The sequence below is a fragment of the Etheostoma spectabile genome, chromosome 8 (genome assembly GCF_008692095.1).
Source record: "Etheostoma spectabile isolate EspeVRDwgs_2016 chromosome 8, UIUC_Espe_1.0, whole genome shotgun sequence".
Classification (NCBI taxonomy): Eukaryota; Metazoa; Chordata; class Actinopteri; order Perciformes; family Percidae; genus Etheostoma; species Etheostoma spectabile.
In genome coordinates this window covers 21,732,321-21,757,367 of record NC_045740.1, presented here as the reverse complement: position 1 = coordinate 21,757,367, position 25,047 = coordinate 21,732,321, and the positions used below count along the sequence as shown (strand labels likewise).

Here is a 25,047-nt window from a genome sequence, read left to right as displayed (position 1 = left end):
ACACACCATTGTGTCCTTGAGTGATTGTCTACTCTAGAATATGTATGTGTGCTTTGTGAGAAGAATATTTAACAATCCATTTTATCCAGTTCACTAATACTAGAGATTGATTCTCCATCTAGAATTCTCAGAGGCAACTAAGAGTAAAGGTAAAAGGGGCCATTACACCCAATGAGCCCAGACTGCTGTAAACCCATGTGACAATTGTTCTCTATGATGACATCAGGTGGACTAAAAACATCTGGCTTTGCACTCCAGACAAAGCTTTATCTGACAAAACAAAGAAAGCAAAGATAAGCCAGAATTGATTTTGCAAACCCTCTCTTTCAGAAAATCCTCTTTATGATGTAGGGGAGAAGCGGGGTGGCAACACGCAGAACCACCTACGCATATTCCTCCGAAGTAATCCAGAAGGCTGTTCACTGGCGTGTGCAGCACTCAGACAGCTTCACAAAGACGCATGCAAATGAAGTGAAGTCTCAAGAGGAGTAACAGGGGTAGAGGGGACCAAATAGCGACTCATCTGCTGAGCACAAATATGGAAAAGCTTAGCATTGGAAGCATTTTAAAATCCAAGGGACTTAACACACCACTGAAAGAACAATGAGTCACTACTACTTCCCCCTCACCTTCTTCTTCTTCTTCACCTCTTCTGACAGTTATTTTTCTTTGGCCTATCTGCAAATTGTATGACACAACGGCTCACTTCATTAAAATGACTTGGCGATACCAAAAACAGAAGCTACAGGGGTGGCAGTAAAACTAAATTACCTACATCATAATTAAATAGAACAACCTTCCTTGAGACCCTGAAATAACAATCTTGTTATTCCTGTCTATTCCAGACACTCCTCCGTAAACACAACCAGTTTGCCAGTGTGTGTGGAAGTGTTGTGTGCCCCACTTAAACTACAAGAAGTGGAGGAGGCCACACTTTTCGCAGTATGCTGCAAAAACAGGATTGCCTGGAGGGGTCATGTCTGGCTCTCTGATGCTCAGCTTTGATGTACAACGGTTTTGAAACATTAGTGTTCACCTACAAGCCGTAGCTGTGTATGGGCACAGCCTCACATGCAGTGATATAGTTAACTATGACAGACGCCTCTTCCATGTGTACAAACTCATTCATGCACGCGCACATACTGTAAGTAGGACTTACATTGCCGTGGTTGATGAAACCGTGTTGCCTGGCGATGCGGTCGGCTTCCTCTGGACCCCCATTGATCTGGACAGCCCAGGTGTTGGTGTAGACCTCTGCAGCTTCAATCCACTTCAGTTCTGCTATCAGGAGGACAAGGGCTGTCCATAAGTGCAGCAGGACCACCCTGGCATCCATGAAAAGGAGAACACTTCACAGGGCAGTCTATCCGTCCGTCTGTCACTGCTTCCCAGGCAGAGTGGTGCTGCTCTACCTTACAGCAGCAAAGTAGAACAGTGTCCTGGAGAGGAGAGGACAGAGCCAGCTATAAACACAAACATGGCCTTCTTAACTGGGTCACTCGGGCCTAAATTACCTACTGCAGATACCATTCAGAAAACAAAACCAGAACTGCAGCAAAAAATAAACAGCACACCCACAGACCTTATCACAACTCACTGACCATTGTCAAACTCAGTCAGAGGAAAAAAACAAAAAAACATTTTCATAAATGTGCGAGGGATAAATATTAGGTCAAAACAGACAAGGGTTCTGCCAAAAACAGAATTATTCTTCAATCCTCCCTCATCTTTTTCAGACCTGAAATGGTAATGTATGATAATGATATACAGTGGGCATGCAATACAGGACGAGCTCCAAGCATACCAGGAGCAAGACAGCAGACATTACAACGCTCGCTCAGAAACTCCTCTTAGTTTTAGGAGATTACAAAATTTAAATTCAACCAACCACTTAATACATATCAGAATGTACTATAGGCTACTCATTTTAATTGAAAAGTATAACAACAAGCATGATAACCATTATTTAAGCCTGTGTTCAAAGGAATAAAGATTTTCAGGCTGGGGTACTGTGCTGGCTCTTTGAATAGAGGCGAGAACACCTGTAAGTCACATATGAAAAGGAAAAGCTGTGTGGTAAGTTAACTGACTCGGAGTGAGAATCAGTCCATCCTAAGAACGATGAAGAGGTGGGAAGTGATGCAGGTTTAAATTTTGTTTTGTTCCCCCAAAAGATGACCCACCAACGCTGCATTAAAAAAGGGGCCCTTTGTGGTCAAAACCCGCTACCTTAAAAACTGTTGGGGTTACGATGACTTTCTGTTTGGGTTTTTTTAGGTTCAAAATGTTTCTAATTTCCCCTTTTTAGCAAGTAAAAGGGGGAAGTTGGGGGTGGGGGGAAAACCCCTTAGAAAAACATTGACTGGTGTACTAATCGCAACAGCAGAATGTTTTAGTCAGTATTCTTATTTTTAACCTGGCAATGAGCCAAAAGTCGAATTTTTCGACCAAGGGGAAATAACAATGAAATTCTCCCCCTGAAAGATGATCTTTTTTTTTTTGGCAAATGACTTTTTTATTTGCGTCCACCTTATTCTTTTGGGTTCAAAAGTTTCGGGAGGTGGGCATTTGCCCGATCTTTGCTCAGCAGTTTGTGGCTTCCAAGGAGATAAACCTTTTTGAATCTAATGACCACATGGCCTTTCCTCTATGACAACCCTCAGGACAAATTAACATTTTTATTACCCCCTTACGGATCTAGCCGAATCATCCATGGTGTGATGAACATTGCAGGCTTTAATGGGCTGCAGACTTTCAGTTAATGTTAATGGATTTCTTAAAAACAATAGGAGCCTATGTCTTCTGCAAGGTAAGGCAAACTGCAGCGAGCAGACTGTACGGCTGTGTTTGTTTTAACCTCGCCCTGGGTTTAAAAAAGTGAAAAAAAAATTTTACAGTGCATTCCAAAGTGGTGTTTTTTTTTTGGGCAGAGGGGGAATTTCCCCTTGCCCAAGTCTGTTCACCTACCGACAGCACTTTTAATATAGATGGCACATAACAACACACAAAAAAACAGCACAGAGACAGTCCAGCCATACTGGGGAACAGTTCAGGAATATGATGACACGTGACTGTCCAAATATGTCTTAAGATGATACTAGCTAACAATTGTACAATAGGACTAACAACATCTTATCCTTTTGATACTCTCAGGAAGGTGCGGTGTATCACATATGTTAAAGCTTGGATCATGACAAAAATAAAATCTCCTTTTAGTGAGTGCTTCCATATTGGTCTCCCGCAGTGAAAATGGGTTCCGTCAAATTACTGGCTCTTTCTCGAGGTCTTGGTTTTTTAACATTAATATGAGTTCCCTAAGCCTGCCTATGGTTCCCCCCGTGGCTGGAAATGGCGATAGTTGTAAACCGAGCCCTGGCACATACTAAGGAAAGCTCATTGTGAGACTGGCTCTAGTGGCTGTACTTCAGATACAGTATTAGGGGACCACTAAGATCTATATAAAAGCGGCTGTGGCTCAGTGGTAGAGCGGTTGCCCGCCAATCGGAAGGTTGGTGGTTCGATTCCTTGCCCTGCAGTCCCATGTCGAAGTGTCCTTGGGCAAGACACTGAACCCCGAGTTGCCCCCGCTGCTGCGTATCGGTGTGTGAATGTGTATAAGTGTTTATCTGATGAGCAGGTGGCACCTTGTACGGCAGCCTCGGCCACAGTGTATGAATGTGTGGGAATGGTGAATGTATCCTGTTGATGTAAAAGCGCTTTGAGTAGTCAATAAGATACATAACATTTACATTTACATAAAAGCATCCAAAAGGACATTTAAGATCCCCCGTAAATTCATTGTCCAAAACAGGAAGAGATTTCAGTATCTTTTACCAAAACAGAGGATGCCCTCGCCCTGCATTCAGCCTCAGCTGTTCAACAGTTGCCCCCTGCTTCCAGGGAGCTACGCATATCCAAACTATTCAAATAAAAGAAGCTCACTTAACACATTTCTGGCTTCACAGTTACATTTAGGAGTGGGTGTGATTGGAGTGCAGCAGGATTGGTGATGAAAACATGACCAAGGGCTGTCACTCTTCCTGTGGTGTAATTCTTCTGAGCTCATTAGATGCTATGCTGGAGTCACAAAAACAGGAGCAGGGGGTCTGCTGTCAGAGAGAGGGCTGGAAGAGGGAGAAGATGGGGAGAGAGCGAGAGAGAGAGAAAAGCAGAAGGAAGGGTGTACTCCTCCCCCACACAGCATTGCAGGAAAAAAAAAAAACAACAACGCCCAAAACACCTCTCAAAACAGCCTGGAGAGGAGTTAACAAGAGGCTGCTACGCTTACAATATACATCAAAGGCCTTAAACTGAGATGCAACTTCAACCTTCAAACCACAGGAGAACCTAAGACTTCAGGATCTAAACTACAGTGAAAACAGAAAACCAGTTGCATAGCCTCTTTCGAGATTACCAGCACACTTGTGTAAGTGCACCAATGGATGTACAGGGGTGGATAAGTGACCTGTGGTATGCTAAAAAAAACACGACAGCTTTGAATCATTAATTGAGCACCGTCTGTTTCAAGCGCTTGACACTCCTTCAAATTTAGCTCAGTATCTCGTGGAGGGGAGGATGGTGAGAAATGTTGCTCAATAGGTCCAATTACAGAACCGAACAGCAGCAGCAACGACAACGACAACAGGTAGTTCCTATCAAAAACACTTTGTTTACACGTTCTGTCAAGACAATTCACAATGAGCAATCCCCTCCTCTGCCTTAGCATTGACAGCTGAGGTGCACTTCATTCATTTTGATATACAATAATATTAGTATGGTAAAATGAATACTGTACCAGTATGTTGCCAATGTAGTTAACAATATGTTGTCTTTTGCTGATCTTTCAGGCTGTGTTATAGCTATAGTATACAATGGCCTAAACAGTATTGTGAGCTACAGCCTGACACACACATCAGTAAGATCTATCTTAGTGGCCAATACTCCCTTATCAGATTATTTTGGACGGCAGTTCTAAGTATATTTTAGCAGGTTTGATCTTTAAGTTTACATTTAAAAGCTGTTTATAATAATGCCATAATTACATTTCAAGTTTACGGTTCATTAGCTTCATATCTTGTGTCTCCTGTTATTGCCATCTTAAAAAATAAAGCATATACTTTTGTTCAACTGTAAAATATGTGGCCTCATGGAACATCTTTGCCACAACTCTTTATTAGCCAAAATTGTGAGATCCTTGACAAAAACAATGTACACCAGCCAGCTCTTGTAAAAAACAGCTCAAACATCCATCTTGGTATTGGCCTCAGAAATCCAGCATTGGTCAGTTGTAGCAGAGTGAAATGATTAATGAATGGCTGACTATCTACTTGGCCATAATTTCCACCGCTGATTAAAACACCAACAGTATAACTGATAATATCACCACATTATTAGTATTATGGCACTGAGTCCAACACATTATAATATTTATATAGCCCGAATCTAGATCTACCTCTTATAACGTGAAGAGTTGGAATAAAGAGAACTGGGATGGAGACTGGAAAGTTGTCAATTAAATTTCCCTACCCGTCTGGAAAATGTGTTTGACCAGAAAAACACTTCCCTAGCTGTACCAGCAACACTGCTTAGTAAAGTTTTCTGCTTAGTAAACAGCAGCAGAAGCCCACGGTTACATGAACATGCAGCCTATGCATTCAGGTAACTTCCACTACGTTAGAATCACTCCGGAAAGACGTAATAAACTTCATGTGACAAGATAACACATCTACTCTTGATGGGGATGAACAGGTGATTTCCATTGGTAATGACAAGTACGCTAAGCCTGTGACAGACCATATGCAGCACCCCAGCTCTATTTCAGGCTGCCCATCCGCCAAATCAACACCCACCATGTGCTCTGGGCTGCTCTCTTACAGAAAGCCAAGGCACAGAAGAGAACTGCAGCATTGGTGAAGTACCCCTGACAGCCAAGCATTCTTTCCTGATAGGGAAAAGTGCTCCACGTTAAGAGTGCGATTGGAAAACCACGACCATTGGCACAGGCCCGGTGTGCTCCATCAGGACAGCGGGACACAGCTGGAAGTGAGCTGTACAACAGTAATCTGAGACACACTTTGAAGTGAGTGATCCATCTTCGCTCCCACTGGCTACGAGCTACGGAGATGAAAAAGCCTGATAAAATGTTGTCGAGGGCAGCAGCAATGTGTCTAGGAGAAAGAATCAATTCTGTAAGTAATGTCCCACAGAGACATCCAACCCAATTTTTAACAGCCATCTGAACCTTGGCATTGTTCCCTGTGTCAAACTTCTTCTCATCCACAACACGCTGCCCTAGTTTATAGGTGAGTTATATTGTTGACAAGTTTGTCCTCCTACTTCTTTCTCCTCCACTGCATTCCTGTTTTAGGCTTCTTATAAAAATGTGTGCTCTAAGAGCTCAGTTCACAGCTGAAGAATTGCCAGTATTGTTAAACCCAGCGCTGGTGATGAATCAACAGAGCTGGAGAGGTGGTGTTCAAGACAAAGTGTGTATGTGAAGCACTCAGTTTGACTTCCTCTGGCAAAAATAAACATAATGGACCCAGGACGAACCATTTTAATAGCTTAGATCTCGTAACAGGCCTTGGCGAGAGTTAGGCAAAACAAAGAGAGGCACAAAAGATTAGTTCTATAAGGTAATCTTTGATGCAGCGAGGTAGTGTAATCCGATTTTGGGGGGGGGAGCTTGGAGCTGTGCTGTTTCTTTCGAAAGCTGGTGGCCTCGACTTCCTCACTTGCTGAGATCTCAGATATCAGGGTTTTTTTTGCACTTAAGATAAAAAAATAACACTGATAACCAGAGTACAAGGCTCCTACCTTGTACTCTGGTTATCAGTGTTACTTACTTTAAGTTGAGTTGTTCAGCATGTTGGTTCAAATTGACCTCACTTTAATATGAATAGGCACACTTAGCAGCTGCCTATGTGAAGAGGAAGAGTTAGCAAAATTAGTCTAAATCTATGCATTGCCAAACAGGACTGACTGAAATATATCAAAACAATGCACACACATACACAGACAGCCTAAAAGTACTTGATGGGGGCTCTAACCCGTCTCTGGTTTAGCCTATTAGCCTATTAAGGCTCCAGGGTGAATAAGTAAGACAAAAAGAAAATGTATTGCGTGTTTGCGCAAGAGAGACAGCCAGGAGGGAGGAAAGCAGAACATAAAGCTGAATTAACAGAGTCAAATGAGACGTGCTGTGGAAAACTACACAGTGAGAACAACAAACATGCGGTAATCTTACCAAAAATAAAACTTCAGACGGGAAGCGCTGCGGAACAAAGCTGGTCAAGTCATGTCTCCTTCACCTGGCAGCTAGCTGTACTGGATTAAGCCTGTTACCTCACTGGGGAAGGATTCACCTGACTGGGAAGACTGGGAAGAGAGATGTCGACAGCGCTGGCAGACACTTTATGCTAAAATAGCCTTTATAGTTTCCGCGAATACTCCCATTGTACCCACCCACTCTGTCACAGCTCCCCTCCCTGCTTTGAAAACATCCAACTCGTGGCTTTTACCACGAAACTAAGCAGAAACGAGACGTCATGCCTCCTCACTCTCTTCTTCCTCCGGCTGGAGACTGTCCTTTCTCATGAGGCTTGACTTTCAACTTTACATCTAACCTGAGGATGTACGTCCTCTACTTGGTCCAGGAGATGAATAGTAATGCGACCCGAACACGCCCATCCTCCTCCAAAAGTGCTGAATTCAACTATGCAGCCTTGATGTTGTCCGCCAACTACTTGCCCCACCACCACCACTATGGTTATATTTTGCCAGTTAACGTTAACTTCAACCGTCGCACCCAGTTATTTCTTTAACGCTTTCTAACGGGTTGAGTTTTTTCACATAGCTTGTTTTGCTGGAAATTAATTTACAAACGCAAAGTAAACACACGGAAAGAAAAAAAGTAAGAATAAGGGACTAGCTACTTGACAATACAATGTAACGGTTCACTACTGGATGGAGATAACAACAAACTGCCACAAAAATCCTTTCTCCAGGAAATACGTCACGTTTAGAGCCGACTGGACTGTCGCGTATGCTTGATTTGTAAAACCGTCGTCGTTGAAAAGGGCGGGTGACCGTGTTATGTAGCCCGAAGAAGGAATCAACTTACCTAAGGTCACCTCTATCCATTTTTTCTTTGACATTAACATTTTACCTTCTTAAGTAGGTAGAATACATTAATATGTGGTATATATTAAATATTAATTATGATTTATAACAGTAAAAGAGTATACTTTTATATAAGGAAATTATATTTGACGACAAATCCTCGATTAATGGTTGTCTAACGGTAAGTCAACGCCTTTTTTGTAAGAATTGTGGTTATTTGCGTTTGTTCCAACCGCTGTCATGGTTATTTTATAGTTCAAAAGGATGTTTGGCCTACGCCTGTACACAAAACACACGTCCTTGTTTTTCTGATTGCTTGCATGTATTTGTACCGCTGTGTGTGGTCGCCATCTTCTGGATATCTACTCAACTTACACACATGAATCAAAAGCACACCGTACGGTAGAGGGAGCCATTACACATAGCTCTAATGTTACTCCGTATGGTTGTGTCTACCCGTTACAGTCCGGCATAAAACCTAGCTCGCTTTCGTCAACTCCTCCTTTAGCACGGACCAAAGATATCCCGGAGTAAGGACAGCACGCATGTGCCGTAAACCCGGATGTAGATATTTTTGCACGCGTCTATTCCTATTCCCCATCTCGCTACACTGTGACACATTTGCTCTAATTATGAATTCTATCTCTTTGCACCAAAGCTTTGCCATTCCAAACCAGTTAACCAAATCGGGTTAACCAGCCGTGACAGGTGTCGAGCTACGTTGATGTCACATCTGAGTAAAAGCTCCACAACAATCTGTTTCCGAAGAGCTGCACTTTTACGGTGAGATCGCTAACTAGCTCAGTGGGTAAAATAACGGGTAGTATTGTTTAAACATTAACGTTTAGAAGACATGTGTCCACTTAAAGCTCCATTTTTTTTTACGTTAAGTGCTCCTGAAGTCAGGACAACAGAGGTAGGCTACTGTAGCGTAGGCTACCAATGTGTCTTCATTTTGTCCCGTCATCTTGCGTTGCAGGACACCTCCTGTAACTTACAGGATGGACTTTCGCGGCAGGAGGCATGAGCGAGGCAGCAACTGGACTGACCCGGAGATAGTGGAGCTGCTCCAACTGTGGTCCGATGACTCGGTCCAGAATGAACTGGAGAGCTCATTGCGCAACCAGCGTGTATTTGACCGCATAGCCCACATCTTACGCGAAAAGGGCATTTACCGTACCGGTGACCAGTGCAGGGAGAAAATCAAAAAGATGAAGCTGGAGTACCGCCGCATTAAGGACAATCACAAAATGAGGTCTTGGAAGTTCTATGATGTGATGGACAGGGTGCTGGCGAACCGGCCAGCTATCACCTACTCCTCCTTGGGTGGAGCTGTCATAGCTCAACAGGTGTTTCAGTGCCCAGGTGGGCCTGAGGCATACCTGCAAGGAGTTCCAGCCGGCACCTTTGGTCCTGCCTCCTCAGGTGGGTTTCTGTTTGGTCAGCCTCCAAAACCTGGAGATCCACTGGATATTAAATGTGAAGATGTTGAGGAGAGCCTTCTGAATTCAGGTGTCGCTCCCCCCGAGATGTACTATGAATCTGGAGATGAACAGGAAACTGATGGCCAGTCTCTACTGGGGCCAGATACTCCTCTGGGTCATGTTGAGAGCTCAGCAAATGCAAGAATCTCACCTTCAGGTTGTCAATCCAAATATTAGAATCATTATCATCATTATTACGGTCATTAACATGAGTTTAGAAAATGATTACTGAAAAGTGATTTCTCTTTTTCATATCCCCAGGTTTTAGTGACATGAACATTGCCAGTTCCGCCACAGCTGTCACCCACGCTTTTGGTGGTCCTGGGCCACAGGACATATCAGAGGGGCCCAGTAAGAAGGCTTGTCGTCCCCCAAGCGTGAGACAGAGGAAGCGTCGCCTGGGTGGCAAGACATCATGGAGCTATGGGGGTGCTAGATGCGGTGGCCAAAGAAGCCTGGATAAAGCCTTGGCCAGCTTTCTGAAATGGCAGCAGTCAGCAGAGGAGCGCCTCCTCTCCCTGGAGGAGGCGCGGCTGGAGAGAGAGCTGCAGGCGGAGGAGCGCTGGGAACAGCGGGAGGAGAGAAGGGCGGAACAGGAGCGCCAGCATGAGCTCCGTCTGTTCAGCATGCTCACAGGGGTGTTGGTCGCTGTCAGACAGGGCACTCCGACCGCCGCGACAACACCGACTGACCCCTCCATTTCACCCCTAGCTCATCTGTCAGCATCCCTGATAACCACGGCCACCCCCTCTGTCTCGTCATCTTTATCTCAGCCCCCTTCAGAGGCTTCCGCTACACAGGCTTTTTCCACTCAGGAGACAATAGAGTCCACAACGCCTGCATCTGTCAAGGCCCGCAAAATGTCTCAGAGCGTTTTGGCAGCACTGAAAGGTGCCGAAACTCCTGGCCCTAGCGCGTACCTGTCCAACCGTGGCAACAGTATCCGACAAACTCAAGGCATTCTCCAGGAGGGCTATGCCCAATATTTAATGGACAAACACCATGACACAAAGAACCCTGATGTGAGTCTGTGTCGTGAAAAAATACATTTGTCAGACATCTCTGATGTGGCAAAAAATGATACCATAACAATTTCTTATAAGCTCTTTTTCTTGCTTCCAGGGTATAATCAACATGGGTACCAGTGAGAACAAATTATGCTATGATGTTCTTGGTCAACGGGTAAGCTCAGCAGTGCACTCACATCCTGGTAATCTAAATTATTCCACCTGCATTCACAAATACATTTCCTTTTCCTTTCTGCTACAGCTGACCAAGCCTGACATGCCACATTTTGACCCATCCTTGTTGCAGTATTCAGACTGGAAGGGACACGCATTGTAAGAGATTCACGTGGACCTTTATTTTTATCTAGATGAGCGGCTCGTGGTAATGTTACATTTCAACAAGAAGTAAGTAGCAGTAAAGTAAACCCCTGTTATATCCTTTTCCTTCTTGCTCTCTTTCAGCCTGAGAGAGGAGGTTGCAAAGTTCCTGACTCACTACTGCTGTTCTCCAAACCCATTGAAAGCTAACAATGTGAGTAAAGGTTATTGTTTTTAATGCTGGAAGGGATGTAGCACAAGCAATATGATCCGTCTGTGTAAGACAACTACGGCAGTCAATTGAATATACTTTATAATATAGTATTTCATAGTAAATATTGTATATGAAGGGAATAACAATATATTCTGCCTTGTATCGTGTTAAAAACCCAAGGGAGTTTGTGGGAAGCATACACTTTAAATAAGTGCTTTGTCATATTTATATTCTGTAAGACTACAGTAGTTACAGTACGTTCTTTCCATAATATGTCAGAGGGAAATATTGTACAACATTTATACTAAGACTGTTAATAGTGGGCACTTTGCATAATACGATTATACACCCAGCCCACTGTACAAAAGGTAAATATATTATTCTCTGTAAAGATTAAACTCTGGGGCACTTTATCTGAATAACCTGAACAGCACTACAGTTCTACCTGTACATTAATCTATTGTCACTCATTTTAAATTCGAAAAGGATATTCTTCAAAATTGCTGCACTATCAACTCTAAATTAATATTTATTTTCTTTTACATAGATACAAATTGACTGCAGGACTTTATTTTTTTCTTTTTAAAAATTCTTTTTTCTTTTCCATTGCACTGACAAACAGCACAGACTGCAGGACTTTTGATTAAGTATTGTAACATTGTGGTCTTCCTAATTATACATTTTTCATATTCTTGCAATATAAAGCACCACAATGCATAAAGCATCAAGGGAAAAGAAGGACGGGCGGACTCCGATGGACTTGCAGCCTTTTGTTTTTTCAACGGACTAGCTTTTTGACACAGCTGCGTTTCTGATTTAAAAGGGACATAGACAAAAGGCAAACACAAATGTAATCAACAAAGAACAGGTTGGAATAAATTAATTTTTGAACCACGCCCCCACGTTATGTTATATAAAGGTTTAATGGGAATTCAGGAGTTATTGGCTGTTGAGGAGAGATGAATGGATGTAAAGGGGAGAGGTGAAGGTAGAAGAAGGGCGTACTGAAGACTGGGCCCCCTGTTGAAGATCTCTGGACTCCAAAACAACCTGGAGTTGAGTTTTCATTAAAACAAAATTATTAAATTAATTACGACTGAATACCAAATTAATCAGCGCACACAAGGCCATGCGGCCGGTTGTTGACAAGCATTTAGAAAGCTACTTTTTTAATGGGAGTCTGACCATAGAGTGGAAGTAAAGAGGCTACTGCTGCATCGCTTCCTGATTTCCCAAAATATAGATACCCGAGGCACACATCACACAACGCTTGGGCATTAAATGCTCGTCAAAAAGAGTAGTGGCGTTAAAAGAAATTTGCTTTAACTCGTGTGGTGGTGTGTGTGTGTGGTGTGTGTGTGTGTGTGTGTGTGTGTGTGTGTGTGTGTGTGTGTGTGTGGTGTGTGTGGTGTGTGTGTGTGTGTGTGTGTGTGTGTGTGTGTGTGTGTGTGTGTGTGTGTGTGTGTGTGTGTGTTCATTTATCTGATTAACGCCGTAATGATTATGAAGATGCTAAATGCGGCAACTGAACTTACACAGCTTGTTTGTTGCGGGTAACCAACTTAAATTCAGATGTCGTTAATGTCTGTTTTAGAAAGTGAATTTGCAGCATATTTATCAGGCCTCCTTCTGTGCCTTAATTGGGTCTTTCATAACACGGTGGCTGTGTCTTTGTTCAGGTTGTGGTGATGAATGGCTGTGGTTCCCTCTTCTCGTGTATTGCAGCAGTAATTTGTGACCCTAAAGGTAGGTTTAGAATGCTCTGACACACACAGTACAGCCATATCTCTAGTGTATGAATACAAACATGTGCACAGTGACAGCAGAATTTTTTTGTATTTGTTTTTTCAAAGTGATCATCAAATAAAAATATAACAGAACAAGACGTTGTAGCATAATCATTTAAACATTAATCTTTTTTATTATTATTTGATGCAGGCAGCTGCATAAATTGCTTCTTTAGTGCTACTAGAAACAAGGCCTCGTTTTAGGCAATGTAATATATTTGTTTAGCTCAATAAGTGCTTTGAAAGTCACATGCCTGAAAAGCAGCCCATGTTGGTCTTTTCTCAGAGCTGATCTCACTTGGTATCACAAGATATGATAGATCAGTCCTGACAGCAGACCTGAATATTCTTATCAATAAAAAGAACGCCTCCAAAGCTGTGGAGCGTGTGGATTTACTGCACCGCGTTGAACTAGAGATGTTATCTCCTAGTTCAAAATTGTAAAACCCTTACTAAAGAAATTCAGCGTAGATGGTAATGCACTGACCAGCCATAAGACACCTCAAAAGTAGTCAAACCTACATAGTGGCTTATATGGGTTAGCTTGCTGGATGTGTCAATTCCATGTGCTCATTGTGTTCTTCATGTTGTAGATGCCATTCTCATTCCCACTCCTTTCTACGGCGTTATCACTGAGGATCTACATTTGTATAGTGATGTAAAGCTCTTCCATGTTCCTCTTGACTGTGAGGTAGGAATACAGAGTCCGGTGGTAATGTGCTTGTGTTTAAATATGTAATTCTATATGTACTTGATGTGCCTTGCTGATCGTATACATTAAATATCAGTGTCTCCCACACAGACTGATTTGTGGCGGTGCACCACATTGCCACACATTGCGTTTTGTTGTTGTTGTTATTATTATTATTATCGCTATTTAAAACACGCATTTGTTCAGCTGCATTTCCTTTCCCTTCTCTCTCTCCTTCTCTGTCTACACACACACACACACACACACACACACACACACACACACACACACACACACACACACACACACACACACACACACACACACACACACACAGCCCCTCCCCTCCATGCACACAGCGTCTGTCTCACAGTGTTGCCAACATAGCGTCTTTCTCGCTAGGTTTAGCAACTTTTCCTTCCCCCTTCGCAACTTTTTTTTCACAAAAGCGACTAGCAACAAATCTGGCAACTTTCTGTATTTATAAAAAAAAAAGTCACCAGTATTATCCAGCGAGCACGGAAGATATTTCTCTCCTGTGGCTGCCAAAACAATCCCCTCTCTCGGAATCTGTTTTGTAAGGAGCAGCCCCTCCCCTCCCCGTGTGCGTAGGCAGGTAGAAAGGGGAGAAGGGACGGGGGGGCGGTGTAGGTAGGAGAGACAGCTAGACGCGACGTGAGAAAGACACAGCTGAGGTGGCCTGGCCCTGGAAAGCCAGCCTTCTTTGAGAATTCTTTATAGAACTTGTGATTATTTGGCTAAAGATTTCTATTTCTTTCTATCTACCTTGCTGACACAGCCGCTAAGCTTTATGCAAATGATTTTGTAATGATGTCACAAATATGCAAAGGAGCGTACAACGTCATCCTGCCCCACCCCGCGCCACAGATTGCTTTCTTATCTGTGGGAAACACTGAATATAATATATATTTATATGAACATTGCATTCACCTTTTAAATGCATCATGTGACCTCACGCAGCATTGTCAGTTGTCCAATTTGAATGTTTTTGTTTCATCTCTTTTTATTTTAAGGCTGATGGCAAGGACAGTCGACCCTTCCACCTCACCGAAGGCAAACTAGAAGAAGGTCTGAAAAGGGCTAAACAAGAAGTAATTAATGGATACATTTATTCTTAAGCACTTGACATTAATGAATATTTTAAGAAAGACCGAACCACTCCACAAATGCTTGGCTAATTTTCTTAGTTCAGATAAACGTCTTGGATGCTCTCTTTTTCTCAGTGATTTGTTTTTCCGCCTATTTCTAAAGACTGTGAAGACACATTTTCAGTGATTTAGAAACTGGCCATCTCTTTTTAGGGTGTGATCATCCGAGCTGTAATACTGATGAACCCCCACAACCCTCTGGCTGAGATCTACACCGCGGATGAGATGATTGCCTTCTTGGAGTTTGCCAAAAGGTGTGTTTGCCCCACTATTACCTCACGCTGTGGCCTAACACTGTAATCCTCCCAGCAGTGCTGGGGCTCCTTTAAGCACATTGCCAAAGCAATGCGTACAGTTCCTCGTGTGATCTCTTTTATGTTACGGCCCGAGAGCTCTGTCCCGTGTGTGGAATATCAAGCGCTCTTGATTAAGCTTTATCACCTCTCTTAACCGCTAGCATATTGTCAAGTGCAGCCATGTGCCAAGGATTCTCCTGCATCATCTATTGTTTTCTAAATGATCTTGCCAGAGTAACTCCCTCCACAGAGCTGTTGTAACCATAAACCACACTGACGGAGGGCGCTGAAGGGACCATTTTACATTTATGTTGCATTTCCTTTGTCATTAACAATCATTGACAATATTAAACCATGTTTTAATAATGATGGACTGTTTATATTTATATTCTCTTTCTCTCTGTGATCTCCTGCTTTAGAAATGAGCTCCACTGTATCGTGGATGAAGTGTACATGCTGACGGTCTTTGATGAATCTGTTGCCTTTAACAGTGTCCTCAGTTTAGACAGGTACTGCATGAACCTAGCCTCTGCTTGATTACTCTATTAGCCTTTTAGTCATAACAACTGAGGCTGAAGACAGCATCTTTTTTTTTTCAGGTTGCCTGACCCACAGAGGACACATGTAATGTGGGGGATGAGCAAGGTACGTACTGTACAACATTGTGAAGACAGGACACTTTTTACATCACGGCTCACAGAACAGTGAAGTCTCAGCTTTTCCTAAGTGGGCGTTTGCTTTCACCGTTCTTCTTCATTTGCGTCCTCTTGTCGTTTCCAGGACTTTGCAATGGCAGGAATCAGAATAGGCACTCTGTATACCGAGAACCGAGACCTTGTGGAGGCGTTGGCCCAGCTGGGCGCATTCCACGGTGTCTCTGGAAACAGCCAGCACCAGGTAGCACAGCTGCTTCAGGACAGAGGTACGGATCCAAGCTTCACATGTGCTTTTGCAAACACAATGTATTGAAAAAACAATCCTCACATCAACCCTTTTTTTGGTGAAAACCAGTCAAGATTAAATGCATAAATTCAAATTATTTTGGATGGAACATTTTGCTTTGTAGCAGTTTCCCTGTTACTGAGAGATGGCACCCCCTTTTTTTTTTGCCTTACTCTGAAAGAACTTGAAACATTTCATTTACACTTACCTATTGTCACTTCACGCTCTCGTGTTCCAGAGTGGATCAGTGAGGAGTTTTTGCCCGAGAACAGGCGCAGACTGAAAGCTGCTCACAGTTACGTGACAGGAGAGCTGCGGAGTATGGGCATCCCCTACCTGGACAGACATGCCGCTCTGTACGTCTGGGCTGACCTCAGAAAGGTACCAAGATCAAAGTCACGCTAAGTAGTGGGGCTAATATTTCTGTTCTCCCTCTCACTAATTTCAAAAGAACTACACGTTATTTTTATTATTAAAAATGTCTGGAAAACATTGTGTTCCTGTGGGCTTAATGTGTCACTTCCGTCCCTGCGTTTTGGTAGTTTCTCCGAGAGCCGTCGTTTGAGGAGGAGTTGTCCCTGTGGAAGGGTTTCCTCAGACACAAGGTGGTGGTGAGCTGTGGTCAGGCCTTCTCCTGCTCCACGCCCGGCTGGTTCCGCATAGTCTTCGCAGACCAACAGCACCACCTTCAGCTCGGTCAGTCTCTAGTGTAAAATGCCCACTCAATTGTTCAGCTATTCCCTGTCTTATATTATACATGTTGACAACTTGATATATCTATTTTTCAAGCTTTTAAAATAGTGAGTTATGTTTTTTTCCCCCCTCTAATTCCCATTTTCTGCCTTAAACTAGGCATTGATTAGATCATATCTATTATTTCCTTTGTTCAGTCAATGGTTTGTTTTATTCCAGTTTATCCCCTGCTTTGTGTCTTAAGCTAGGTAAGGATTGGATAATAGTTACTGACTTGTTCTGTCAACGTGTTGTGTTATTTCAGGCCTGAAGCGGATTAGGGAGGCCTTGAAAGAAATTGAAGAAAGAAGCACCAGCCCCGATTCACGCTCTATCAAAGAAGCCAGTGAGGAGGGCGATAAATCCGAGAAAGAGGACAGCGACGATTCAGACAATGCTGCGGTTGTCAATTCAACGTCATCACCCAAGAGTAAGTCATCCAACCAGCTGATGGAGAAGGATTGCCCTGTTCCTGACACAGGCCCGCTGGCCACCGCAGACTTAGTGTTGCTGGACTGCCAAGCATCCAAGCCTGACAGTCTGGGTTCTCTGATTGGCACACTCAGGCACCAGATCCACTCCTCCGATTGGCTGGAGAAAAACACTCCAGAGCTGACTGCTGCGGAGGACCCAGAGATTCTTGATGTATTCAAGGCCCTGCTGCAAAGAGCCAGAAAGTAAGCTTAGGATGAAGTGGCCCTAAATGTAGCTGCCACATGTCAAGAGGCAGTACTTCAGCATCCTTCTTAGTCTCTGTTTTTATTGTAAAAATATTGATACAAACACCTGACACAAGGTCAAATCTGATGGCTGTTTCTGAGTAACCAGGAACCATTTGCTGTGAGATGGCTAAAGAGAAGAGAAGAAGGAAAGGAAAGCAGGTTAGACCATGATGAAAGGACAGCAGCCCTTTTCTTTCTGCATCTCGAGGCCTTATTTTCAATCTGCTAAGGGAGATGGCCTTGTTTTTTTTAATTTGAAAATATGTATTTTTATTTACTGCAACTCTAAGTGAATGCCAAATATAATCAACCAAAAGTCCCGTTCTATTCTTCTCTTAAATATTCTAATCTGATTTGTACGTCTTTTATTATTTGCTCATATGCACTTTATTTGATCAGAATGTATTGCACTTCTGTAAAGTTAATGATCTGTGAATAAAGAAATTTATTCTTTATTTGACTAATCTTTCTTTTAGAGTGAGATCTGAATGGTCCCGTAATAAATATCTTGACTTTCAAATTTTTATGTTTTAATTTTAAGATATCCTCTATGTTATTTTGTACGAAACACGCCCTGAAGGCATTTCATTTTTTAACATTTCCTTTTGGGTGGGCTGTGGGGACGTTCCGTTGCTACAAAGGGAAGCGAAGGGGGGGTATGACGAAGAGGAGAGATAATTTGAGTTTCAAGACACCCTCACCCTCAACCACATCACATGCCCCTGCTGTGAAAAAACAAGAGTGGGTTTTCCTTAAATGTGTTGTCATGCATAATCGCCCGTTGACACCCACCACACACACACACACACACACACACACACACACACATTTCTACATTTGACATAAACACGTCTGTGTGGTTTACAGAGTATATCTCAAATATCAAGGGATTTTAGATGTTTCTAAATGTCCTTTTAATGTCAAGTTATTCTTTATTTCCTCAATGCTTTATGTTACCTACGCAAACTTATGCTTCCTCAAATACCGAATGGCCATTATTTCACTTTCACTTTGTCTACAGTGAGAGTTGGTGGGTCACAGTGGAGAATTCACGGGGAAATTCAGCCGCTGACTGGGGGGAGTTTCCATTGCAGCGGAGGTGGAGAAACACAAGGGTTTGATATGCGAGTGAGGGCTTGTGGTCCTCAGCAGTACAAGCATCGTGTTCAAAGCGTTTGTACAGTAGTGTTTGTACAGCAGTAAACAGAAGTTGTTTCTGTAGTATACACTTTGTTTTACCTGGACACAGACTCATTTCACAGATTTGTTCCTGACACCTTCTATGTTCTACCACAACAAAGGTAAGAGTACTGTAATTACAATTCCCCATTCTTAAGTGGATGTATATGAACTAAATGAGGAGGTTAGTCTAAGAGATTTTCCTACTGTTAATCAACTTTAATGCACTAATTACACATCATTTTTCTTCCTGTCTTCTGTTTTCCCTGCCTTCTGTTTTCTCTCTCGCTCGCTCGCTCTCCCTCAGTGGTGTAGAAATATGCAGTTGCTGGAGTTGGAGGACTCGGGCAGTCGCTTCAGGTTTTCTCAGTCCTGTGTGGGGTTGGCAGGTAGCCTGTGTGTGTGCTATGCAGTCTGGACACCATTGTGGCTGAAGGAGAGGGGACTCTGGACAGAGTGGAATAACACTGAAAGTGACCAGATAAACCTTAAAGGTGAGCAACAAGCGACGTTTACATAATCATCTGTCTGAAGCTGTCACTTACACGTTAAGGTACAGTGTAACGTGGAATCACATGTATTTGATTCATATTGAACGAGGCATAAACATGTCTTTGCTGGGTTAATAAGGTACTGATTTTGAAAAAAAAAAAAAAAAAATACCCCACCACTGAATCTGTAGATGGGATCAACATCAGGGGGAGCGTTTGAAAAAAAACACAGGGTTGCACAGCAGCGTCTCAGCAGTAGGAAACAAGTTTGAGCTCGCTCCTGTACCAGAGAACGGCATTCTTTGCATCTGCTGAAGTTTTGGCTTGGCACATTCGGCTGGAGGTAAATGAGCGGGAATCTTGTTCAGCTGGTCTCTACACTTTTTTTTTTTTTTCTCTCAAAGAAATAAGTTCCCCTGTCCGTTTGTCCATCATTGGAAGCGATTGTCAAACTATAAAGGCCTTATTTAATAACACATTTAATGATTATAAAAAAATAAATAAATCATAAGGAAACGTAACGAAACGAAATGTTTTTATTACAATTATTATTATATATATTTTTTTATTTGTTTTTATTTTTTTAGATATTCAATTGTTTCAAAAAATTAACCAAAAAAACCCACCACCCAACTGAATCAAAGTGCTGGTAATTATTCCATCTGTCAGTTTGTTGTATTCCAATGTGTCAGTTTTTTGTTGTGCCCACACGCTTTCAGAATAAATGTAATCTAGTGGGAGCTCAATATACATGAAAACTAGCGAAAAGTCCATGAACTCTTGATTTGACTTTTTTGGTTTCAGTTGTGGGCAGGGACATGTGATCATCATCATCATTTTAGGGAATTTGACATTGTCTCAACACGTTTCACTTCATCACGCTGCGTATTTACAGCAGAGACTAGTCCTGAACCATTAATCCTTCTCAAATCAAATTAGCGATTTAAAACAATGCCATCAGCTAATCGTGAAGACCGCGATTATTCCAATAAGTAATATTTGGTCTAATTTTACATTTTTTATTTGTCTTTTCATAATTTTATTTCCTTTTTTTTTCACAAGATAAATGCTGAAATAATGTTTTGTTTGTATTATTTTACTGAACATGATCGTAGAAGGTGCAATATGTAGCAAAAACAAAATTGCTGATTGAATCACAATCCCAATATCTGGCAGAAAAATGGCAATTTGATTTTTTTTATTTTACTCAAATCGCAGACTTGCCTTTTATGCTTTGCAAAGGGGATTAATGAGTACTGAAATCATTCAACAGTCTTCCAAAGTACTCAGAATCAGCTTTATTTGCCAGGTATGAGGACACATACGAGGAATTTTTCTTTGGAGCATTGTTGCTCACAATGTGCTTACACATACAAAAACAACCAAATAATATATACACACTAATATATGCACACTAATATATACATACTCTAAACAGAAACAATATAGAGGCATGATTGCATCCCTTGCTCTGCCTTTTTATGGAATGGGTGTAGACATAAAGTTGTTTTACATAAATGGGTGTTAGTATATCATATTCTTTGAGCTGTAGCTGGGTGTATTAGGCAAGTTTAGAATTGAACATAGTTCACCAAGTTGAATAGAGGAACAATATGTTTCTTTCACACAGTCACAGCTGCAAGTTTATCTAATCTTACTCTGCAAGAGCTTGCCTCGCCTCAAACTTTTCTCCCTTTCTCAAGGTTTCACATATTCACATGATAACTAGTTCACAGTATAACTTTGCTCAGTTCCCACAAGCCCTAGTAGAAAGGAATGTAACAATGGAAAAAATTAAAGTTGATATCAATCAGTCTCGTTTACATTTCCTGCTCTGAACTGTGTGTATGTTGTTGTGTCTTCCAGCCGTGGAAGCAGAGAGAGTCTTTGGAGTAATTTCCTTCCTCATGGCTGTGAGCACTGGTCTTTTGTGTCTGGTGTTTGCCCTCTGCTGGACGCCTCGGACGGTGCGCTCCTACTCAAACACTCGCTCTCTCCTCATGGCAGGACAGGCCCTCTACCCCTCCACGCTGCTGCTGCTCACTATGGCCTCCACAGGTAACACCGCCGCACTGCTCACAACACTTATGTAAACCACACAGCATGTTTTTGTGTTTTAATTTATTAATAATTAGATTGATGTTGTTCTGTGAGTTTAAAATAATATTTACCATCCATGTAAAGTAGTAAAAAATGGGCCCATTTCTACAGCAATTAACCTCCAAATAGCCTTAGCTTTGTGTAGTTCATGTCAAACCCACACCTCCAGAAATTCTTTTATGTGCTAGTCATTTACATACCCTGCACGGCAGCGGTTTTTAAAGAGACTTTTTTTTTAACTTTCCTTGGAATTGCAGTTCATTATCATACAAACTCTTTTCTAAAGCTCCAGGCACGTAATAATTGACCCTAATGACTCTTTTTTTTTTTTTTCTGTTCCTCGCAATGATACTTGATTCGACCCGTGTTTTTTTTCATTCTATCTACAGGTTTTTTCTTCCTCCTCAGCTGGGGTCTTTTCACCCATCAGCACCGGGAAGAAATCCGTCAAGACTTCTCCAGCCTCGGCTCCTCCTATTGGCTAGGGGCTGTAGGTTGGTTCCTGCTGTTGGTCGTGGAGATGATAGTGTTTATAGCTGAGAAAGCTGTTGTGCCTGACATCCTGCCAGACTTAGAGACCGCTATGGAGTCGTGGCGGATTTCCTCTCAACTTAAGGCCGCTAAACGCTCTTTCAGCGATAGTTATTACCCTGGTAACAGGAAAAGCAACATGAATCCCAAGGGCCTTAAGTGGATTTCAGAAATCGGGACATGACAGAGGAACTGGATTTGAATGTGTAAGTTACACATTAAAGCACACAGATGGAATGAATTTCTAGTTACTTAATAGATCTTTACAACCAAAATGAATATTGATTAACTGTGTTGGGAGTTAAGTGTTTGCCAGAGGAATTAAAGTCTGAGTCCTGGAAGCCAATGGGACTAAAGGCTCGGAAATGGAATAAAAACACACTAAAGACCAACAATACTGGCTGGGAAACTGGGCACCAAATGTAATATGAGAACTGTTCTCTTACAAAATCCATGCGTAGACTGGTGTTTGAAAAGTTTTCATTAGTCTTTGTCCAGGTTTGCTCCTGGGCCCGGAACAGATCCCGTTGTGGAGGATTTTCAGTTGAATTTTATGTCAACAAGACACTAACTTTGAATGAAAGTTTCAGTAGGAGCTGCGATGGACTGTAGTTGCCGAAAGGTAAAATAGCACCATCGCGTCATACCTCGACAAAATCAAAATAGGTTATATTTAAATGATGTCAAATACACATTGTGTTTCTTTGTGGTTTTCCTACAAAATGTTTCCTGTTTGCTGATGATGAGTAATACAGAATGGTCCTTTATTTGGTAACACTTTACTTGAAGTTTTCTACATAAGAGTGACATGACACATGAACTCTAACCCTAACCATTTTTACTCGTTTACCCTAACCCCAACTTGTCAAGACAAAACCGAACGACACTTACTAAAAGAAGCGTTATGTCATTAATGTTTGACTAAAATGTTTTAAGACACGTTCATGAGTGTCATGTCACTCTTATGTACTCTAAAGTGTAGCCCCTTATTTTTTATTACTAATGTAATATGATATGATAAATAGTATTTTCAGCAAGGCGTAGTTTGACTATGCTTTGATGTGATGTCCACACCTTTTCCACGGCAAAATAAAAGTTTTAAAAGTTTATTACGTGTCTGTTTTAAAGTATGATCAGAGAGTGGAACAAACAGTATAAATTAAAATAAATAAAGAAATTAAACATATGGTTTAACATGAGGGTTAGCTGTTAGGACAGTTGGCCTTACTTTACATCAGCCCACCAGGAGTTGCATGTGTAGTGAAGCACAGTTTTTGCCAGCCAGGCCTACATCTGTCTCCTTTGTTGAAACACCGACCTCATGCATTCCCATCGTACAGTTCCTAGCTCTGCGGATCATTTGGACCACCCAACAACAGACTGCATCCAAAGTCGTTATTTACTTTTCTCTCACCCATTCCCCGGGGGAGAGGAAGCACTCCCATGCTGGACTGCCTATGTTTATGTTCTCAACCTGCCAAAGTGGGGGAGAATTAAGTGTCTCTGGCTCTGTTAATTGGGCGTTAATCAGGTGTTGCTCTAATTAAAAGGCAGTTCCGCCCTGTTGGGCCCTGGTAATGAGTTTGTTATTAAATCCACAGAGGATTTTTGTCTCTTTTTCAATTTACCAACAGGCTAGTGCTTAATTGCTGTGTAAATGAGGTAAATGTCCTTGAAGGTCGTCTTGCATCAGCACGCGATCCATGAACAGAACCGTTCTAAAGAGCTTCCCCACCAAGCTCCAAATCCATTCACTCCATTGTGTCCACCTGTGCTTTCTCGGCAGTGACTGTTATTTTAGTTGAATTCTCAATCTTACGAAAACAAAACAAGTCAACCCTCATTCGCTAAATCAAGAGAGCGTACGCCCCTTTCTTTTATAAAATAAAAGTACTTTTAAAATGGATTTCCTTTTCATCTAAAGTTGTCTTTATTCCCCCCTGTTGAGTGCTGTCTGGACCATTGAATGCATGGTCTTTCATGGCTGCCGTTATGTCTCATAAACAAATCCACCACTTTTCACCTTTTCACCACCACAAACGCTGCTCTTTCACCTTCCCGAGAATAACAGACCAAAGGTTGAAAATGCCTTCAGAGGAAGACAGGCCAAATCAATGTGGAGATAGAAAGAAAGAAATAGTGTGACGTTTAGGCACAAAGGATGAAATGACAGATGAATGGTAGAAGATGTTACACACAGATAGACAGGTGGCCTGATAGACACAGAGAGATTGTGGCTACTGATTGTTGAAGGGCATTTTGCTACAAAGACATCAATCAGAAGATGGCACCAAGATTGAGCAGGCCACCGGCATTTCCTACCCGTGGCCGGCAGAATGTGTACAACACAACCTGGGATAAACCACTGCTCTTCATATCAATTAGAGACCAATTATACAGCCGTGTCCTACTAATTATGCTGCACTGCCATTACCCCATCCCCCTAGTATAAACTGCGTGTTTCTCTTTGCTCCTGTGTGTTTGTGCTTGTGTTCTTTGAGATAAATATATAAACCTACTGGCTGCCTGGGCGAAGCATCCTTAATCAGACTTCCAGGGCTGTACGTTTTTGTACTTTAGAGGTGAAGAAAGCAAGCTGTTGTTTTCAGCTTTACCTTTTGGTGGTGCTGGTGTAACACTGATTGCTTTGCCTCTTTCAAAAAAAACCTGGTGGAATGTGGGAGACATTGTTCCCATATGATGAGTAATAAAATCACACAAAAAAACCCGTGCACGTATGTATATGTGTGTGTGGTGTGTGTGTGTGTGTGTGTGTGTGTGTGCGTTTGATTTTTAGTTGCAAGGTAGACAAAGTATGATTAATATTCTCAAGCATATTTCAGAAGATTTTGATCCAGAATGCGCCGGACTACTTAATAAGTCAAGTTTTATTTGGCTTGATCTGGGAGCATGATGAATTATGAAATAAAGCGAGAACTCCATGCTTTTTGCAGTTTTATCTCTCCATGGTTTACATAATTCAGTCAAAACATGTGTAACTTTCCTGACTGGTTAATGCTGTTGGGTTCAAAGTCAAGACGCTGAGGAAATATGCTGAAAGACTAGACAGCAGGGGAGAAGAAGACACGAAGATGAGAGGAAGAGAGAACAAAGGGAGAGAGATGTCACAAAGCAGTTTTTGCGCTGACCCTGAATTCTGGTTTTGTGCTGTGAGATTTTAAGAGTTTGACGTTCTGATGAAGTCAAAATTTGAGTTTGACCACTGCAGTATTGTGGCCTCCACTGCATTGTCATCAGTATAA

At 42.1% G+C, this 25,047-nt stretch overlaps 3 protein-coding genes across 3 annotated transcripts in view; 2 read left to right on the top strand and 1 right to left on the bottom strand.

The window, feature by feature from the left end:
- Positions 1-7,987, bottom strand: part of furinb (furin (paired basic amino acid cleaving enzyme) b) — a 75,872-nt gene extending 67,885 nt beyond the window's left edge. Inside the window, exons 1-2 of the mRNA XM_032523620.1 lie at positions 7,247-7,987; positions 1,160-1,439 (exon numbers count right to left, since the gene is read on the bottom strand). Of these exons, the coding sequence (XP_032379511.1) occupies positions 1,160-1,336 (177 nt within the window). The 5' untranslated portion in view covers positions 1,337-1,439; positions 7,247-7,987. The remainder of the gene's footprint in view (positions 1-1,159; positions 1,440-7,246) is intronic.
- Positions 7,988-8,466: 479 nt separating this feature from the next.
- On the top strand, positions 8,467-17,936 carry accs (1-aminocyclopropane-1-carboxylate synthase homolog (Arabidopsis)(non-functional)). Its single transcript, XM_032523616.1, has 17 exons — positions 8,467-8,697; positions 8,772-8,904; positions 9,101-9,762; positions 9,867-10,627; positions 10,728-10,787; positions 10,875-10,945; positions 11,075-11,144; positions 12,824-12,890; positions 13,525-13,622; positions 14,657-14,734; positions 14,945-15,045; positions 15,507-15,596; positions 15,687-15,732; positions 15,868-16,009; positions 16,268-16,410; positions 16,572-16,725; positions 17,027-17,936. The coding sequence occupies exons 1-17, from the start codon at positions 8,667-8,669 to the stop codon at positions 17,440-17,442; spliced, it is 3,123 nt and encodes a 1,040-aa protein (XP_032379507.1). The 5' UTR covers positions 8,467-8,666; the 3' UTR covers positions 17,443-17,936.
- Positions 17,937-18,448: 512 nt separating this feature from the next.
- Positions 18,449-22,893, top strand: si:ch211-256a21.4 (uncharacterized). The gene is made up of 4 exons (XM_032523632.1): positions 18,449-18,784; positions 18,970-19,156; positions 21,020-21,211; positions 21,643-22,893. The coding sequence occupies exons 2-4, from the start codon at positions 18,982-18,984 to the stop codon at positions 21,966-21,968; spliced, it is 693 nt and encodes a 230-aa protein (XP_032379523.1). The 5' UTR covers positions 18,449-18,784; positions 18,970-18,981; the 3' UTR covers positions 21,969-22,893.
- Positions 22,894-25,047: the final 2,154 nt, after the last annotated feature.

Coding starts and splice junctions, on each gene's coding strand:
- accs (XM_032523616.1), top strand. CDS start 8,667: ATGTGCCGTAAACCCGGATGTAGATATTTTT. Junction 12,891..13,524: donor AGTAATTTGTGACCCTAAAG/GTAGGTTTAGAA, acceptor TTCATGTTGTAG/ATGCCATTCTCATTCCCACT. Junction 15,597..15,686: donor AGTGTCCTCAGTTTAGACAG/GTACTGCATGAA, acceptor TTTTTTTTTCAG/GTTGCCTGACCCACAGAGGA.
- si:ch211-256a21.4 (XM_032523632.1), top strand. CDS start 18,982: ATGCAGTTGCTGGAGTTGGAGGACTCGGGCAGTCGCTTCAGGTTTTCT. Junction 19,157..21,019: donor TGACCAGATAAACCTTAAAG/GTGAGCAACAAG, acceptor TGTGTCTTCCAG/CCGTGGAAGCAGAGAGAGTC. Junction 21,212..21,642: donor GCTCACTATGGCCTCCACAG/GTAACACCGCCG, acceptor TTCTATCTACAG/GTTTTTTCTTCCTCCTCAGC.